Below are 18,699 nucleotides of genomic sequence, written 5' to 3'. Positions count from 1 at the left end.
ATGATTGACATGTCATGAGATCCCGCCTCCACGTTTCAAACTGACCAACGGCTTCATCGGGAAGCAAACGGAAGACGTCACTACAGGAAGTTGTAATGTAGGGATTGTTGTTTGGGGTGGGAAGCATTTCAGTGTAACACCAAACAATGGCCCGCCATCAAAAGCGGGGTTCATTTCTTAGCAAGGAAGCCTTGAAGAGGAAACCGCAACAGTAAGACAAGCTTCTTTAGCATAAACGCTGTCTTTTTTTAGTCTTCATATCCAGCGGAGGACTAATACTCGCGGCCAGAGACACAGATAGACGCCGTGCCGTACGTCAACGTGGCCGCCATGATGGACGTATCGAGCCGACTCTGTGATGAATACAAGCAAATGTACTTCATTTCATCAGCGCAGACATGTACGTAGAAGACATATACCTTTAATGGCTCTTGTTTATACATTCACACACACACTAATATACGTGGGGAACCAAATATTTGATCTTCCCAGCTACATGAGTACTTGGGCAGCCTCGACACATCCAATATGGCGGCCAAGTTGACGTATCGCAGAAGCGGGCAAAGCCACTGGATGGCGTCTACCGAGCAGCTAGACACGGGCCAGACAAGTCGGGGGTGCAAATCTTTGGGGTTGAAGGGATTGTGAACGACATCAGTTTTCATGTTTGTTTACATCCATGGTTTGGGACGCCATGACGATCATCACCAGCTAGCATCCACGTTTGGTTGCCACCTCGCCTGCTGGAATCCAACACCTGCACGCCGGGCGTCACGTTCCCTCTTGGTGACGCTCGGCGTTGATGGGGGGCTGCAAGGTCAAAGGTTAGCACGAGGAAGGTCAAGGCAAAAGAGCGGGAAACTCCTCTGGGCTCTCACCATGCACGTGTGTTCGGGGGCAAAGGTCACGCCTCTGCACGGCCGCTCCTGAGATCCGCCGCTGGCCGAGCGCTTCCTCATGATACCTGCGGAGGGCAACAGGTGTCATGCCACATGTCATGTGACACCCCCCCAGGCCACAGTGTGCCCTCCCACCTGCGGGGGGGAGCGCTTCTGCTCTCTGAAGACTGTTTCTGCGAGCGAGCGGGAAGCCTCGGCGTTGGTGGAGCACGGCGGCCGGAGAGACCACGCCCAGGGGCGGAACCTTTCCCATCCTCAGGCAGAGCTCCTCGATCTCTCGCCTCTGATTGGCCTGCAGCTCGTGCACCTCCAGCAGGTGTCTATGGACAGTGGGGTTGGGGGAGGGGCTCATGAGGCATCACAGCTGATGGGTTTCCATGGTAACGTGCTCACCGTTCCCGAAGCTCCTTCAGTCCTTCCCACATCTCATCCTTCTCATTCTCGGATTCATCAGAACTGACGTACGACGCCGAGCGGGTCCGAGACTGGCTGCCGGCTGGCCCCTCCCATATGCCGGTCAACCTGCGACCCGCCCCCCTCCTCCTCTTCTCCTCCGCTCCTCCGGAGGGAAAGGAGGTCACTGTGTGGATGCTGCTCTCTGATTGGCTCTCCTCATCTGGAATGCTCTCTGAGCTGTCTGACTGGCTCATCTGAGACGGGGGCGGGGAGCGTATGGTGGGCGTGGTCTTCTGCAGGGCGTGGGGCTCTGGATGATGGCCATTTGGAGGATCTTGAGAGGTTGCCACTCGGAAACGACCCACGCTGAAGGTGGAAGGTGGCACTGGACCTTCACTTCCATCATGGCCGCCCAACGCAACCTTCTCGCCATCCTGCGCTGCCGATTGTCCAGGTGGCGGGGTGATGGCAGACACAGCCTGGGGCAGGACATCGTCACGAATCACGCAGTCTTAGCATTAGCATTAGCATTAGCATTAGCATTAGCATTACTTTGTGTGGAGGAAACCCAGCAGGAGGGGCGGGGGGCGGGCCCGGAGCAGAACCTGTGCAAGGTAATCATGGAGTCAGGGCCAACTGATGAGGATGTGACACTGACGTGTGATCTCAGCAGCCAATTACCATGAGGGGGCGGAGTCAGGCCGTCCCAAAACTGTATCGGACTTTGAGGCTGGAAGGAAAGAACACGTCTATCAGAACCAGACTGACCTGGGTTCACGTGGCTCACTCACCTCTCCAGGACTCCAGCTGACTGACGCCCCCTGCTGTCTGTTGGGGGCGGGGACTGTTGGCTGAGGGGACGGAGGTGCAGACCAGGAGGCGTGGCTCTGAGGGTGGAGCTTTGAGCCTGAAGATGGAAACAAGGAAGGGGAGAAGGGAAGGTGTGGGGGGGGCCGGGCCCCGGGGGACCCGTGGGGGGGCATGAAAGACTGGGCTACGCTCATGGCTAGCGATAGCATGTTGGCCAGGGAGAAGAGGGGCTGGTCAGGGGGTGGCCACTGAGGAGGGGGCGTGACCATGGGGGAGTGAAGGGAGGAGTTACTTTGGGCATGAGGGGGGCCGGTAGGGTGGGTGTATGGATAGTCTTGGGATGGAGGCGGAGTGTCTGGGGGCGAGACGGGGGTGACAGAAGATTCAGGTGAGCTAATTCATTTGAACAGAAAAACGACCTGACTGATTTGGGGGGGGGGGCACATGGGGGCGGCAGCTAGAGACTACCTGAATAATTGCGTAGCGATGGCCACAGCGGTCTGGAGAGGGGCGTGGCCTCATGTTCAATGTAAAAGGGGGACGGCTCAGCCTCTGTGGAGTCTGACAGGAAGACACAAAGTAGCAGAGACAAGAGGACCCCCCCCCCCCCCCCCCGACATGCCCCCCCCCAACATCCTCCTATCTTACCAGTCAGGGACGAGCTGGACGGCGTCCTGGGGAGGTTTGCAGCCGCCATCTTTGGCTAACGACATAGTGACATCACTTAGACAAGATGATGTCACTTCCTGTTTTGTTTTCTTTCAACGCACCTTGGACTCGGGAAGCGGGGGGGCGTGCTGATGGATCATAGACTCCGCCCTGTTGATGATGTCATACATGCGCTGGATGAACTCCTCCTTCTCAGACGGCAGGATGAAGTCTCTGTGGGTCTGAGGGCACCGGATACTCGCTTCTTACTTCCTCCTCGACATAGTACTCTCTTACTACGTACCGGCCTACTATGTACTCCCTCTACATAGTACTCTCTTACTACGTACCGGCCTACTATGTACTCCCGCTACATAGTACTCTCTTACTACGTACCGGCCTACTATGTACTCCCTCTACATAGTACTCTCTTACTACGTACCGGCCTACTATGTACTCCCTCTACATAGTACTCTCTTACTACGTACCGGCCTACTATGTACTCCCTCTACATAGTACTCTCTTACTACGTACCGGCCTACTATGTACTCCCTCTACATAGTACTCTCTTACTACGTACCGGCCTACTATGTACTCCCTCTACATAGTACTCTCTTACTACGTACCGGCCTACTATGTACTCCCTCTACATAGTACTCTCTTACTACGTACCGGCCTACTATGTACTCCCTCTACATAGTACTCTCTTACTACGTACCGGCCTACTATGTACTCCCTCTACATAGTACTCTCTTACTACGTACCGGCCTACTATGTACTCCCTCTACATAGTACTCTCTTACTACGTACCGGCCTACTATGTACTCCCTCTACATAGTACTCTCTTACTACGTACCGGCCTACTATGTACTCCCTCTACATAGTACTCTCTTACTACGTACCGGCCTACTATGTACTCCCGCTACATAGTACTCTCTTACTACGTACCGGCCTACTATGTACTCCCTCTACATAGTACTCTCTTACTACGTACCGGCCTACTATGTACTCCCTCTACATAGTACTCTCTTACTACGTACCGGCCTACTATGTACTCCCTCTACATAGTACTCTCTTACTACGTACCGGCCTACTATGTACTCCCGCTACATAGTACTCTCTTACTACGTACCGGCCTACTATGTACTCCCTCTACATAGTACTCTCTTACTACGTACCGGCCTACTATGTACTCCCTCTACATAGTACTCTCTTACTACGTACCGGCCTACTATGTACTCCCTCTACATAGTACTCTCTTACTACGTACCGGCCTACTATGTACTCCCTCTACATAGTACTCTCTTACTACGTACCGGCCTACTATGTACTCCCTCTACATAGTACTCTCTTACTACGTACTGGCCTACTATGTACTGCCCTACTACATAGTACTCTCTTACTACGTACCGGCCTACTATGTACTGCCCTACTACATTCTGTCTTACTACGACTACATAGTATGGTACCAGGTATTACAGTATGTTGACAGGAAGGGAGGCGGGGCTAAGTGCTGCTCACCATGACGGAGGCGATGTCCTCGGGGTCGTCTCCGTCCAGGTCGAACTTGAAGGTCACCATCTTGCTGTCATGGGTGGTCAGCTGACATTCCACCACGCGGTCCCCCAGGTTGGACACCTGCAGGAACGAGACCGTCACGCAAACGCAAGCGCAAAGGCGTCCGCGTGTGACCGAGAGATGGGATATCCTCACCCCCGTGATCCTCAGGCGAGCCCTTGTTCTTTTCCTCAACTTCCTGCTGCTCACGTCCTGGTTGCTCTTATCCGATTGGCCGTCGTTGCCGTCACTCAAACCCGAGGTCACGTCAGAGGCGTAGCTGAGAGGCAGAAGAAGAAGTGGCGTCCTTGAAAGAAGGCGGACGTGCGCATGTGTGGCCGTTACCTGTCCACAGGTGAGGAGAAGCCGCCGACCGATGCTGATGGCGGTTGCTGGGACACGGCGATGCTCTGTGTGGACGACAGACAAGATGGCTGCTGCTGCGCCTGCTTTGGCCCCGCCCCCTACTCACCCTGGGGAAGCGCAGCACAGGAAGGGGCGGAGGCTTCGACACACGAGCTCTGGAAATGACAGGAGGGGGCGGGGCTTCTGCCTTGTTCAGCACACCCGGGCCGCCTGCCGTCTTTTCTTCGTCTCCTCCTTTCCTGCTGCTTGTGGGCGGAGCTTGCAGCCAGGGCGCGGCGGGAGCGTCAGCTGCCTTCTGCTGGAATTTGGAGGGTGGACTCACTATTCCTCCTGACACTTGGCTTACCTGAGCCTGAACGCACCGCGGCGCTCACCTGTCCCGCAGCGGGCCAGTTTGCAGCTCCTTGCTGACTGGACGTGTGGGGGGGCGGAGGACGGTGTTCCCTCCCGAGGACGGTGTCGTCCTGTAGGTCGCCCCGAGCCGAGTGGCGGCGCTCCTCGCGTTGGCGCTTGATGGCGGTGACACGGTCTCTGAGGGCCTTGGCCACCAGCTTGTAGTCCCCCTCGGACACAAAGCCCAGCACCACCTGGGGGAGGGCGGCACAGGTGAGGGCCAGGTGAGGGCCAGGTGAGGGCCAGCCCAGCTCACGGCGGTGACGTCTTCGGGAGCTACCATTTCCTGTGACACCTCCTCCGGGACGTCTTTGTAGAGCTCGAAGAGTAACTCGATGGCGTCGCTGTCCTTGTATTTGCCATGCAGCCTCTTGGTGCCGTCCATCCTCAGCCACAGCTTCAGCGCCGCCTTCCTGCCGTCGTCATCCTCGGCCAGCTCCACGTGGACGCCCAGCTGGCCGTGGAAGAAGCGGTGGTCCAGAAGGTCCTGAACTGTGAACCTGCAAGCACGAGGGTCCGGTGAGGAGGTGCTAACGCTAGCGTGCTAACGCCGAGGTGGCCTTCCCACCTCTCGCTGCTCTTGGTGCGGATGCAGCCCTCGATGATCTCCTTCAGCTCCGGCACCTGGACTTGAGAAAAGCTGTCCGGTTTGATTCCCTGGGAGACGGAGCGAGGAGCGAGTGAGATGGGTGGCGGCGGGACAAAGGAGCTCAGCCGGACGCCACTTACGCTGGTGACCTTGCGGTAGATCTGAGCGGCGTTCTCGCACTCCGAGTACGGATACTCTGACGTGGCCATCTCGAGGATGCACATTCCGAAGGCGTAGACGTCCACGGCCTCGTCGTATTTCTCCTCATACATCTCCGGGGCCATGAACTCTGGCGTCCCTGAACAGAGCACCACGCCGCGTGACGTCACCGCGAGTCATGGCGGCGGCAGCTGAGGATCTTACCGATCACGCTCTTGGCAAAGGACGCCTTCTTGAGCGTGGCGAGGCCCAGATCTCCGATCTTGACGGAGGCCGAGGGTCCGGTGATGAAGATGTTGTCGCACTTGAGGTCACGGTGCAGGATGGGGGGGCTGCGCGAGTGCAGGAAGTGCAGACCTTTGAGAATCTGGAAGCTCCAGCGCTTCAGCAGCTTCAGCTTCATCTGACGGAATCTGCGCAGGTACCTGAGGGGGCAGAGGGCAGAGGGACAGGAAGTGCTGGGTGGCGGAGGGGAGCGGGGCCCGAGGGGACTCACGTCTTGAGGGTCCCTGACGTCATGAGCTCTGTCACCAGGATGGTGCACTTGTGACCTTTGAGCACCGACTTCCACGAGTCGAAGAAGCGAACGATGTTGGGATGCTGGAGAGCTTTCAGCATTCCCACCTCCTCGCTGAACCTCTGGCGCTCCACCTTGCTCAGGCGGTGCGTCTAAGGGGTCAAAGGTCAGACCATCAACGTGTGGCTTTCTTATCAACGCCAGCCAGCTGGCGCTGGTGCGGTCTGCAAAGTGCTGAGTCATTGGCGTGTTATCTCACATGCGCACCGGCGCCATGACATCACTGGCTTCGGCCAATAGCGGCCCAGGAGGTCAAGGCAGCACGAATGCGTGCGTGCGTGCGTGCGTGCGTGTGCGTGCGTGAGCGTGCGTGCGTGAGCGTGCGTGCGTGAGCGTGTGCACCTGTGCTACCTGCAGCTCGCACCAGGCCACCTCCACGGTGGTCTCGGTGTCCAGACCCTTGTAGACTGTCTTGAAGGATCCTCGGCCAATCTCGATGTTGAACTTGAGGAAGCGTCCGTCCGGAGAAGACGCCACCGCCTTGGTCTCCACCTCGTCGTGCTCCTCCTCTTCCTTCTGTTGCCACGGTAACGCCTCCCTGTTGGACGACAACAACGCCACCTCCATATCCCCCCCCTCCTCGGAGCTGCTGTCCAACTGGACGTCCAGGGACTGGTCCGCCTGGATGGAGTCGGGAAGAGGACGGGCGAGCGTCTCAGGCTTCATGGTGTCTTCATGTGGGTCTGGACCAGCAGATGTTCCTGCCGTCCCTCCTCTGACATGCTCTATCAGCCGGGGGCAGATGGTAGGAGGGGTTAGGGCAAGCCCCGCCCACAGACACCTGGAAGACAACAGCTACAGAATATGTGAACATACAAATATGTGAATATTTCTCTGGAAACTTCCTAATTACCAGTGTTTTACGTACAGGCACGTTGGTTGGTTGACTACCACTTTTACGGCAAGTTAATCAAGTAAAGACTTTCACTTTCCACCGCTGCGCAGAGCGGGAAGCGGAAGTCGATTACTCACGTCTCGATGAATGTTTTCCGGGATCTGCTCGTACTGCCTGCGTCGTCCCACAATCCTTTGCGCCGCGTAATAGTTGCCAGTCATTGTAGAGAACGCTAGAGCGGACGCTAGCCCGTCAAAAGCTGCCTTTGTTGTGTCAACTGCTTCTTTTCCACAAGCACACCATGAAGGAGACGGCGGCCAAGCGGCGGGACCGAGCGGGAGGCCGAGACCGGGACTCCAAGGCCGACAAGCCGAAGGAGGTCGGCGCCGAGCCGCAGGACGTGGAGATGCCGGAGGCGGAGGCTGCTAGCTCGGCTAAGCAGCCCAAAGAGACGGACAGTCTGACTTTGGACGGTAAAGTGGACAAACTGTACCGATGATAGACCGATGATAGACCGATGATAGACCGATGATAGATCGATGGTAGACCGATGATAGATCTCCACCAACGACGCTGAAAGCTTAACTTCTTGACGCTAGCTTTGTCGAGCTTGTTAGCATCGGCGTTTAGCTGATGACGTCACTGAGCTAATGTTGTTTTCATGTCGGTCCAAGTTTGAGCACGAACACGCCATTGTTTGATGTTTAATCTTCACATTATTGTAAATACTTCAACACCGAATCATTTTGAAGATGTCCACTGTGGACGTTGACGATAATAATCATTTTGAAGAAGTTGTTTGCGTGATGACGTCACTGACTGTCCCCGTCCTGGCCGCCAGACATCAAGGAGCACGTCAAGCAGATCGAGAAGGCCGTGTCGGGGAAGGAGCCTCGCTTCGTCCTGCGGGCGCTTCGGGCGCTGCCGTCCACGAGTCGGCGCCTCAACACGCTGGTGCTGCACAAAGCCATCAGCGGCTTCTTCACCAACAACGCCGCCACCAGAGACTTCCTGCTGGCCTTCCTGGACGAGGTGAGTGCCTGCCTGCGTGTGGCGTCTCCGTCCGACAGGCGTCTGACCGCCCCGTGCTTGCGTTCAGCCCATGGACATGGTGGACGGAGACGTGCCCTTTCGTCCCAGGACGGGGAAGGCGGCGTCCAGTCCGCTGCTGCCAGAGGTGGAAGCGTACCTGCAGCTGCTGCTGGTGGTCCACCTGACCAACAACAAGAGGTTCACTGAGGTGAGAGCCGAACCTTGCGCTTCCCACGAAGGGCTCCGATCGGTCCGTCCTTCAACGTGTGACTCCGGCCTCCAGGCTCAGAAGGTGTCTGATGACCTGCTGTGCAAGATTGCCTCCAAGAACCGCAGGGCTCTGGACCTGGTGGCCGCCAAGTGCTACTACTACCATGCCAGGGTCTATGAGTTCCTGGGCCAGTTCGACACCATCCGCAGGTATGAACCTTGCTCCTCTCCCTCCCCTCTCCCTCGTCAGCTGACACGCCGTCCTCGCTCCCCGCAGCTTCCTGCACACTCGCCTACGCACGGCGACCCTGCGCCACGACGCCGACGGCCAGGCGGTTCTTCTGAACCTTCTGCTGAGGAACTACCTGCACTTCAACCTGTACGACCAGGCCGAGAAGCTCGTCTCCAAGTCCGTCTTCCCCGAGCTCGCCAACAACAACGAGTGGGCCCGATACCTCTACTACACAGGTGGGGGCAGACTTGGTAGTACCTCTACTGCACAGGTGGGGGCAGACTTGGTAGTACCTCTACTACACAGGTGGGGGCAGACTTGGTAGTACCTCTACTACACAGGTGGGGGCAGACTTGGTAGTACCTCTACTACACAGGTGGGGGCAGACTTGGTAGTACCTCTACTACACAGGTGGGGGCAGACTTGGTAGTACCTCCACTACACAGGTGGGGGCAGACTTGGTAGTACCTCCACTACACAGGTGGGGGCAGACTTGGTAGTACCTCCACTACACAGGTGGGGGCAGACTTGGTAGTACCTCTACTACACAGGTGGGGGCAGACTTGGTAGTACCTCTACTACACAGGTGGGGGCAGACTTGGTAGTACCTCTACTACACAGGTGGGGGCAGACTTGGTAGTACCTCTACTACACAGGTGGGGGCAGACTTGGTAGTACCTCCACTACACAGGTGGGGGCAGACTTGGTAGTACCTCCACTACACAGGTGGGGGCAGACTTGGTAGTACCTCCACTACACAGGTGGGGGCAGACTTGGTAGTACCTCTACTACACAGGTGGGGGCAGACTTGGTAGGACCTCTACTACACAGGTGGGGGCAGACTTGGTAGGACCTCTACTACACAGGTGGGGGCAGACTTGGTAGTACCTCTACTACACAGGTGGGGGCGCACGTAGGAGTACCTCTACTACACAGGTGGGGGCGCATGTATGAGTACCTCTACTACACAGGTGGGGGCGCATGTATGAGTACCTCTACTACACAGGTGGGGGTCCACGTAGGAGTACCTGTACTCCACAGGTGGGGGCAGACGTAGGAATACCTGTACTCCACAGGTGGGGGCAGACGTAGGAGTACCTGTACTCCACAGGTGGGGGTGCACGTGTACCTGTACTCCACAGGTGGGGGTGCACGTGTACCTGTACTCCACAGGTGGGGGTGCACGTGTACCTGTACTCCACAGGTGGGGGTGCACGCGTACCTGTACATATTCCAGATATGACGGTAGTAGGTAGAAATGAAAGAAACATGGCGGTGTGTGTGGTCTCCGTGTGAGTACTGAATGTAAAGCTAATGTTCACGCTATCGTCAACATTTAACTTGACTGTATGGTAGAAGCAATGGGCCATAAGCGCTCCTTCATATTGTGCTGTACATTGTGATATCATTGTGATATCAGGTGATATCATTGTGTATATCATGACGTATATCATCCACGTGCATTATTGCAATGTCATGTGACTCGCAGGTCGCATTAAAGCCATCCAGCTGGAGTACTCAGAGGCTCGCAGGACTCTAACCAACGCACTGAGGAAAGCGCCTCAACACACTGCTGTGGGCTTCAAACAGACGGTTGGTGCGAACGCTTGCACGCACGCACACGCGCACACACACACACACACACACACACGCCTTGAAGGATGCATGCAGCAAGTGTGTGGTGTGCAGGTCCACAAGCTGCTGATCGTGGTGGAGTTGTTGCTAGGAGAGATTCCTGACAGGCTTCAGTTCAGACAGCCGTCACTCAAGAGGTCTCTGATGCCCTACTTCCTGCTGACTCAGGGTCAGTGCTGACAGGTGTTGGCGCCACCTGCAGGACATGCTGACAGTTGATGATGATTGTGGGGGGGGTCTGTGCAGCGGTGAGGACGGGGAACCTGTCCAAGTTCAACCAGGTGTTGGAGCAGTTTGGGGAGAAGTTCCAGGCTGACGGCACGTACACGCTCATCATCCGCCTGAGACACAACGTCATCAAGACTGGTGAGGCCACTGCAGCATCACGAGCGCCACAGGGAAACCACCGTGTGTGTGTGTGTGTGTGTGTGTGTGCGTGCAGGTGTGCGCATGATCAGCCTGTCCTACTCTCGCATCTCGCTGGCCGACATCGCTCTCAAGCTGCAGCTGGACAGCCCGGAAGACGCCGAGTTCATCGTAGCCAAGGTAACGCCCACATCCTCACACACGCCGCTACACGCCGCTACACGACTTGACTGGCGTGTGTGCCGCAGGCCATCAGAGACGGCGTCATCGAGGCGAGCATCAACCACGAGAAAGGCTTTGTCCAGTCCAAAGAGACCATGGACATCTACGGCACCCGAGAACCTCAGCTGGCGTTCCACCAGAGGATCTCCTTCTGCTTGGACATCCACAACATGTCTGTCAAGGTAAACACGACGCTGGCATGGCTGCACAGGTCACATGACGTGTAAGACTGCTCTCTGTCATGCAGGCTATGAGGTTCCCACCAAAGGCCTACAACAAAGACCTGGAATCAGCAGAGGTAACACGCTCTATATTGTACTTTGTATTACCCACGACTGGTCACATGGTGGCCCCGCCTCTGACTCTGCCCGATGGAAGAGTCCAGAGCTGTTCGCGGGGGTGGGCTTCCTAGACCCGACCTTGCCGTCCCACGACTAACACCCCAAATAAGGACAAAGCCTGTTTTAATGCCACGTTTTTATACCACTTCCACAACACCTCGTCTTGTCCAAGCATCTTCCTGCTGGGAAGTCTTGGCTTCTTTGACCTAGGATCTTGGCGCTCTTTCTACCTCCTGCGGATAGTGCCATCAATTCCTTCTGTACAAGGTAGCGTTGTAAAAAGGCATCCATAGGCAAGGGGGTGAATGCCAAACCATGCTTCCTGTCTACGCCCTGCCCTACTCTACTCTGCCCTGCCCTGCCCTGCCCTACCCTGCCCTACCCTACTCTGCCCTGCCCTACCCTACCCTACTCTACTCTGCCCTGCCCTACTCTACTCTGCCCTGCCCTACCCTGCCCTACCCTACTCTGCCCTGCCCTGCCCTGCCCTGCCCTACCCTACTCTGCCCTACCCTACACTACCCTACACTACCCTGCCCTACCCTACCCTACTCTGCCCTGCCCTACTCTGCCCTGCCCTACCCTGCCCTACCCTACTCTGCCCTGCCCTACCCTACTCTACTCTGCCCTACTCTACTCTGCCCTACCCTGCCCTGCCCTGCCCTACCCTACTTTACCCTGCCCTACCCTGCCCTACCCTGCCCTACCCTACCCTACTCTACCCTACTCTACTCTGCCCTACCCTGCCCTACCCTACACTACCCTGCCCTGCCCTACTCTACTCTGCCCTACCCTGCCCTGCCCTACCCTGCCCTGCCCTGCCCTACCCTACTCTACTCTGCCCTACCCTACCCTACCCTACTCTACCCTGCCCTACCCTACCCTGCTCTACCGTACAATACAGAAGTGTATTGACTTCTTTACATTTGAAGTTTACATGCCATGTTCTTCTGAAATGTTTGTCAGTTGGGATTTGTATTGGATAAATGTTGCTGTTATGAGAGACTTGCTGACGTAGACCATGATGACGTAGACCATGATGACGTAGACCATGATGACGTAGACCATGATGACGTAGACCATGATGACGTAGACCATGATGACGTAGACCATGATGACGTAGACCATGATGACGTAGACCATGATGACGTAGACCATGATGACGTAGACCATGATGACGTAGACCATGATGACGTAGACCATGAGGACGTAGACCATGATGACGTAGACCATGATGACGTAGACCATGATGACGTAGACCATGATGACGTAGACCATGATGACGTAGACCATGATGACGTAGACCATGATGACGTAGACCATGATGACGTAGACCATGAGGACGTAGACCATGAGGACGTAGACCATGAGGACGTAGACCATGAGGACGTAGACCATGAGGACGTAGACCATGAGGACGTAGACCATGATGACGTAGACCATGATGACGTAGACCATGATGACGTAGACCATGATGACGTAGACCATGATGACGTAGACCATGATGACGTAGACCATGAGGACGTAGACCATGAGGACGTAGACCATGAGGACGTAGACCATGAGGACGTAGACCATGAGGACGTAGACCATGAGGACGTAGACCATGATGACGTAGACCATGATGACGTAGACCATGAGGACGTAGACCATGATGACGTAGACCATGATGACGTAGACCATGAGGACGTAGACCATGAGGACGTAGACCATGAGGACGTAGACCATGAGGACGTAGACCATGAGGACGTAGACCATGAGGACGTAGACCATGAGGACGTAGACCATGATGACGTAGACCATGATGACGTAGACCATGAGGACGTAGACCATGAGGACGTAGACCATGAGGACGTAGACCATGAGGACGTAGACCATGAGGACGTAGACCATGATGACGTAGACCAAGACGACAACGTCTTTTGAAAGAATGTGGAAAGCCCACACCATGACGGCGAGGGTCTTGAAGCTCCTGATAGGCTAGCTGCCAGCGTTGGACTGAGTAGAAGGAGCATGCGTGCAGGTATTTGAAGACCACGCCTCCAACACGCCTATGCCAGGGGAGGAATTGTGGAGGTCCATAAGTCTACTTCATGCTTGAGGGGGCCACGTTGATCTGGTCCAACTAGTCTTCTAATTATTAGCATAAAGGAGACGGGACCATTCCAGGCATCACAGCGCCCAGGAAGGGGGGCGGGTGCTGTGTCCCAGACATGAACATGTCTTGGTCAACCCCAGAAGCACTGCTAAAGACCTTGTGAAGATGATGGCTGAAGGTGTCTAATGACAGCAGGGCTAAAAGACCACGTAGCTCCGAGAAGCCACTCAGTCATGAAGCCCCCGTCCCACCACGTGTCCTGTGGTGGGACGGGGGCTTCATGACGTGCTTACACATGGAGATGGCACCATCTCAGGGCGGCAGGCGTTAGGAACATGAGCTGCTGGTGCCTGGGGAGGCCATGCTGGCTTTCAGGAGCAGGTCTTCATCAAGCAAAACGACAGTAGCTCCATCAGCCAATCACAGTGCAGCGCCACTCTGACACGCGTGTGTGTGTGTTCAGGAGCGTCGGGAACGTGAACAGCAGGATCTGGAGTTCGCCAAAGAAATGGCAGAAGATGACGACGACAGCTTCCCCTGAGCCCCTCTGCTGACTTCCTGTCCAGACAGGAAGCGGGTGTATTTGTTGGCTGCAATGGTCCTGTCCTCTTCTTCATTTGTTTTTGTTTTTGCTGTGGAGTATGAACCAATAAAAGATGGCGGCTTTGTTCAGATGTCATTGTCCTACGTCCCTCCATCTTTATTTGACTTTTTAAAGTCTGACGGCGTCAGGAACGCGCTGCCGATGACGTCAGTCATTGTGAAATCTGAGTTGTGTGACTGCGTGTTTAAATCTTCCACGATTTCCTAAACTTGAAATGCACGCGCGCTGAACACGTGGAAACACCACAAACTTTTGGGGTCGCCATGTTGGTGTTTAGGGTCGCCATGTTGCTTTTTATCTCGTCCGTCACACGGAAACTCTGAAGTTCAGTACCTCGAAACTCGCAACAGGAAGCGATGACGCCGTTCGCGCACCACTCCCGCTGTCCAGCACGCGCCTGTGATGACGCAACGACCTGCCGGCGGCGCTTCGTCAGTTCGTCCCTTCGGCAATCTTCGTGACGAATTCCGAGTGTGACGGCGTTTGGAAAATCCCTGCGCAGCCACATAAAAGAGCCAAGTGGTCCAAATGGAAGCTGAAAGAAAGTTCGCCGACTTTTGGGCCCGAACACACTGCGAGAGCGCCAAACCCAAAGCCGCCGTGACCGACATGCACGCGCACACAGGTGAGAGGCCACACCCCCTGAGTCCCGTGCTCTTTGGGTGTGTCACGTGAAAGAATGTATGCTCACTCGCCCCTTCCTGTTTCCCTCTCTAGTTTTCAGGGTTCTCTGCTGCTTCCTGCTTCCCAGCTGGCTGCGCACGGCGCCCGCCGCCACTTGGCCGCCCCTCACGGACGCCGTGGACCGAGCCAGGATGTTGGCGGGCAAGATCTCCAAAGGCATTCCGGCCGTGCACGGCGCCGTGGTCAACACGGAGGTGAGCTGCCATCGGCTGCTCTGATGGGCCGCGGCGTTCCTGACCTTGCCTGTTTTCTTCCTCCTCAGGGGTTGACCCTTGACCTTTTCCAACAGGCCGGCAGCCTGCAGCTGATGGCCGCCTCGCTGGGCATCCCCCCCGCGCCCGTCCTCAAACCGCTGTCGGACAGCTTCACGCCGGTGAGTGCCGACCTCCTCCGGTTTCCAGACCTCCGGGGTTCTCTCGGGTTCTGTAGCCCCTCTTTGTCGCCCCCTGCAGGACACGTGCGTGAGCCGCATGCTAGCCGGCGGCCGGCTGTACCAGGGCCTGCTGGGAGTTTTATCCGAGCGCCTCGACGGGCTGGACGACCTGTGGACCGACCTGCGAGACCTGCTGACTCAGATCTCCAAGGTAATGTACATGCAGCGAGCGACGTGCTAACAGCGAGCGATGTGCTAACATTGAGAGACGTGCTAACAGCGAGCGACGTGTGAACAGCAAGTAATGTGCTAACAGCGAGCGACATGCTAACAGTGAGCAACGTGCTAACAGCGAGCGACGTGCTAACAGCAAGTAATGTGCTAACAGCGAGCGACATGCTAACAGTGAGCAACGTGCTAACAGCGAGCGACATGCTAACAGTGAGCAACGTGCTAACAGCGAGCGACGTGCTAACAGCTAATTTGTTCGGCAGGTGAAGAAGGCGGCCGGACTGAGTGAGGTGGAAGCGGATCAGAACCAAAGTGTGGACCTGGCCTCGCATCTCCATGGCGACTACGAGCTCCAAGTGGCGGCGCATCTGACGCTGTGGCAACTGCGCTCCTTCTGTCACGACATGATCCGCAGCCTGAGGGCGCTGGCCGCCTACAGGCCGCCGCCCTCGCTTGCACGGTAAACGCCGGCCTTTCATCCGGAGAGGACCACTTTGAATTTGGCGGAATGCCGGACTACTGAAAGACTTCTCCGCTGCCCCCTGCTGGACAGAAGGTGGACACGGCGTGCCGGCAGCCATCTTGAACGTGAAGGTTATTTATGCTATTTATGCTATTTATTGGACCAAAAGCTCAGCCCCGGGAGGGAGGATGTCAGCAGTTTCAGTGATTGACACTTCCTGTACTTTCACAATAAGGGCCTTTTATTTGAAGTGGACGACATGACAATAAATGTTCTCCCATGGGATGGGGTCAAAGGTTAACAATGGTGTCCAGTTTGCCTTCTGACCATATTTGGACGGTGTTCAGCTCCTGCGCTGCTCCTGCTCCTTCCTGCGCTGTTTCTCCTTCTGTCTCTCCATTTTGTCCAGCGCCTTCCGCGCCTTTTCGGCCGCCGCCTGCAAGGCTTTGACGCGGCGCTTGAGAGCGCCACGGTCGGACGAACTGAGCACGCCCAGGCCCTGCAACGCGGCAACGTGACACCTTCACGCTACGTGGCTTTGAGGCACTTCCTGACCGGCGTTCGTTACCTTCAGCTTGCTGCCGTCCAGCTGAAGCAGCTGGCGTCCGTCCACGTCCGCCGCTCTGAACTCCGGGACGTAGCGGTCCATGCTGACGTCCCCCAGCCACTCACACACCTGCTGCGTGGTCCAAGAAGACACCTGAGAAGACGTCTCGTCGCTGGGCTGATGCAGGCGGAGGAACACAATGAGGACAGGTCGCACCGTCGGGACGAGCCGCGCGTGTCCTACCTCGTCAGAAGACTGGGACAGCGTGTGGTACGGATGCGAGGACAGGGAGGCGGACAACTCCAGGTGGGGACAGGCAGAGGGGGACGTCTGCGGCGGGGAAAACTCCTCACTGAGAGCCGACTCCTGCAGGAGACACAAGGAGACTGTTAGCATGTAGCCGCTAACAGCGAGGGCCGTGGCAGCACCTGTGAGGAGGACCTGCGAGGTCTGCCAGACCCCGGCGGGGGCATCTGGGGGGAGCAGGGGGGCGTTCCGGAGGAGGACAGAGACCCCCGACCCTCAGAGAACCAGGAGAAGGACACGAAGGATGCCGAGGCCCGAGACGGACTCTCAGACGTCTGCCTGGACACAGAGGTCAGAGGTCAGCGGGCGTGTGTCCGCCGAAGGGGGCGGGGCCTCACCTGGTGCCCGCCGAGAGTCGCTCGCTTTTGTCCTTCTTCACTCGCAGGTAGGACCGCCTCAGGGTGACGCTGACAGACCACATGACCGCATCATCAGTGACATCATCACGGGCAAAGGGGAGGAGCCTGTTGCTGTGATTGAGGCTTCAAACGTAAACATGGCCGCCGCTCTCACCCCAGATCCAGGAAGCGTCTTTTGGTCTTCTTGTCCAAGACTGGAGGACTTCCAGGGTCAGCCGGACTCGAGTCCCGACTCGGGTCGGATACTAGAACTGATGGACACACACCCGCACACTCCCTCTTAAGAGACTGTTAGTGTGTGTGTGTGTGTGCGTGCGCATGCGCGTGCGCATGCGCGTGTGCATGCGCGTGTGCGTGCGCGCACCTTCGCTGTCGGGTCTCCTGCTCCTCCTCCTGTAAACCGGCGAAACGTCAGAGGAGGACGGGCACGACTTGGATGGCGAGCTGGTGGGCGTCGCCAGAGCTTCTTGAGACGTGGCATTAGTCAGTTGGTGGTACCGCCTCCTCGGAGTGGCAGCCAATGATAGCCCTCCGTCTTCAGGGCAGCGTCGCACCTGTGACAAAACAGGAAGTGGGCAGGGTTGTCGCCGTCCACGCACCAGCACGGTGACCTGTGATTGGCCCACCAGTGACGTGTCGAATGAGAAGGCGGGGCTCCGCACAGACAGCAGTGAATCTGGAGAAGGGGAGGAGCCTCGCTTTGTCAAGCGCAGCGGAGAGTGGGCGGAGTCCTGCTGCACACACACACGCCAGTCAGGTGACACGTTGTCATGGCTGGCTAACACAACAGCATCATTCCCACGACACCTCCTTCCTGTCCACGCCGTCCTCCCCCTCCGTGGAGCTCACGCTGTCACGGTAACGGGAGCGGGAGGGGCGCTGTCGCCGCGTCTTGACGGACAGCTGAGCCCGCCCCTTCTGGATGCTGTTGTCCAGCAGCTCGGTCTCGGGGATGGGGTCTGTCACATGATCACCAGAAACACATGCAGCAGCTTGAAAAAAATCAAGAAAAAAAGCTGGGGGGGGTCTCACACACACACACACACACACACACACCACCAGCCCCTCCATGAAGGAACTAAAGACACCAGCTCGTCACATGGTGGGCGGGACTCACCGAACACGCAGTCGCTCTCCTCAAGGTTGGCGGACATGACTCGGCACTTTCTACAAGACACAGGGCACGCGGTCATGTGACGGGCAGCGCTTTGTTTGTATGATGTTAGCCTAGCCTAGCATCAGCCAGACATGTTAGGGGTGGGGCCAGGGTGGCTCCTCAGAGGTCAGCTGGGGTGGAGGGACCACTGCACGGACGTCAGGGCTGGGGCGGCGGTCGAGCAAGGCGGCGAGGACTGCAGTCGAGAGAGAGCAAGAGCGAGAGACAACAGGAAGTGCAAACATGCTGACGTCATGCCATGTTTGTCAGCCGATCAGCCGTCCGCACGTGCACCCGCATGTTGCTGTCATCCATGGATCTGATCATTCCATGTCACGTGACGATGCATCAACCGGTGATGATGGCGATGATGAAGAATTGGACTTACTTCCTGGCACTTCCGTCTGATGGATGCTGACAGCTGGAGGCGGGATGTTGCCTCACCGACACTCAGCACAACCGTGCGTCGTGCACGCGCGCCAGACGCCAGGACCGAACCACCGAGAGTGGGGGGGGGGGGGGGCGTAAAGATGAAAATGTACCGGAAGTGTGGTGATGTGCATGCAAGTCCAAGCTGGTTTTTGTTCTTCTTCCTGATCTTACTTCCCGAT

At 56.7% G+C, this 18,699-nt stretch overlaps 4 protein-coding genes across 19 annotated transcripts; 2 read left to right on the top strand and 2 right to left on the bottom strand.

Moving 5' to 3' along the window:
- The first annotated feature begins 75 nt into the window (after positions 1 to 75).
- Positions 76 to 14,037, top strand: psmd3 (proteasome 26S subunit, non-ATPase 3). 2 transcript variants are annotated; one of them, XM_058049592.2, is made up of 13 exons: positions 76 to 211; positions 7,525 to 7,702; positions 8,071 to 8,261; positions 8,329 to 8,469; positions 8,545 to 8,681; positions 8,749 to 8,939; positions 10,193 to 10,296; positions 10,393 to 10,507; positions 10,585 to 10,704; positions 10,781 to 10,884; positions 10,953 to 11,108; positions 11,174 to 11,224; positions 13,829 to 14,037. In XM_058049592.2, exons 2-13 carry the CDS (start codon positions 7,531 to 7,533, stop codon positions 13,904 to 13,906), a joined length of 1,560 nt encoding a protein of 519 aa, XP_057905575.1. In that variant the 5' UTR covers positions 76 to 211; positions 7,525 to 7,530; the 3' UTR covers positions 13,907 to 14,037. The 2 variants fall into 2 exon arrangements, with proteins under 2 accessions (XP_057905575.1, XP_057905574.1); XM_058049591.2 differs by lacking the exon at positions 76 to 211 and having other exon boundaries at positions 6,745 to 7,702.
- Positions 406 to 7,125, bottom strand: LOC131103362 (serine/threonine-protein kinase WNK4-like). Of its 7 annotated transcripts, none has more exons than XM_078797287.1 (21): positions 6,737 to 7,121; positions 6,314 to 6,486; positions 6,022 to 6,242; positions 5,799 to 5,956; positions 5,638 to 5,726; positions 5,350 to 5,569; positions 5,039 to 5,263; positions 4,783 to 4,971; positions 4,656 to 4,720; positions 4,467 to 4,590; positions 4,275 to 4,391; positions 2,876 to 2,995; positions 2,754 to 2,808; positions 2,574 to 2,666; positions 2,087 to 2,460; positions 1,977 to 2,025; positions 1,848 to 1,900; positions 1,293 to 1,774; positions 1,035 to 1,219; positions 879 to 964; positions 406 to 810 (listed from the first exon to the last, which is right to left on the bottom strand). In XM_078797287.1, the coding sequence occupies exons 1-21, from the start codon at positions 7,058 to 7,060 to the stop codon at positions 772 to 774; spliced, it is 3,441 nt and encodes a 1,146-aa protein (XP_078653413.1). In that variant the 5' UTR covers positions 7,061 to 7,121; the 3' UTR covers positions 406 to 771. The 7 variants fall into 7 exon arrangements, with proteins under 7 accessions (XP_078653413.1, XP_078653414.1, XP_078653409.1 ...); XM_078797288.1 differs by having other exon boundaries at positions 6,746 to 7,121; XM_078797283.1 differs by having other exon boundaries at positions 5,638 to 5,956; positions 6,737 to 7,123.
- A 158-nt stretch (positions 14,038 to 14,195) lies between the features above and the next one.
- csf3a (colony stimulating factor 3 (granulocyte) a) lies at positions 14,196 to 16,027 on the top strand. The gene is made up of 5 exons (XM_058049608.2): positions 14,196 to 14,594; positions 14,687 to 14,847; positions 14,916 to 15,026; positions 15,106 to 15,237; positions 15,521 to 16,027. The coding sequence occupies exons 1-5, from the start codon at positions 14,498 to 14,500 to the stop codon at positions 15,719 to 15,721; spliced, it is 702 nt and encodes a 233-aa protein (XP_057905591.2). The 5' UTR covers positions 14,196 to 14,497; the 3' UTR covers positions 15,722 to 16,027.
- samd14 (sterile alpha motif domain containing 14) lies at positions 15,949 to 18,699 on the bottom strand. Of its 9 annotated transcripts, XM_058049598.2 has the most exons (11): positions 18,477 to 18,699; positions 18,181 to 18,284; positions 18,050 to 18,099; positions 17,740 to 17,891; positions 17,297 to 17,666; positions 17,087 to 17,183; positions 16,912 to 16,980; positions 16,696 to 16,852; positions 16,511 to 16,633; positions 16,289 to 16,444; positions 15,949 to 16,219 (listed from the first exon to the last, which is right to left on the bottom strand). In XM_058049598.2, exons 3-11 carry the CDS (start codon positions 18,084 to 18,086, stop codon positions 16,064 to 16,066), a joined length of 1,317 nt encoding a protein of 438 aa, XP_057905581.2. In that variant the 5' UTR covers positions 18,087 to 18,099; positions 18,181 to 18,284; positions 18,477 to 18,699; the 3' UTR covers positions 15,949 to 16,063. The 9 variants fall into 9 exon arrangements, with proteins under 9 accessions (XP_057905581.2, XP_057905582.2, XP_057905583.2 ...); XM_058049599.2 differs by having other exon boundaries at positions 17,297 to 17,486; positions 17,559 to 17,666; positions 18,050 to 18,699; XM_058049600.2 differs by having other exon boundaries at positions 17,297 to 17,486; positions 17,559 to 17,663; positions 18,050 to 18,699.

The sequence above is a fragment of the Doryrhamphus excisus genome, linkage group LG16 (genome assembly GCF_037039965.1).
Source record: "Doryrhamphus excisus strain RoL-2023G ecotype Guam linkage group LG16, RoL_Dexc_Guam_v1.1, whole genome shotgun sequence".
Classification (NCBI taxonomy): domain Eukaryota; kingdom Metazoa; phylum Chordata; class Actinopteri; order Syngnathiformes; family Syngnathidae; genus Doryrhamphus; species Doryrhamphus excisus.
Note: the sequence above shows the minus strand (reverse complement) of the source record. Positions and strands in the feature narration are given on the sequence as shown.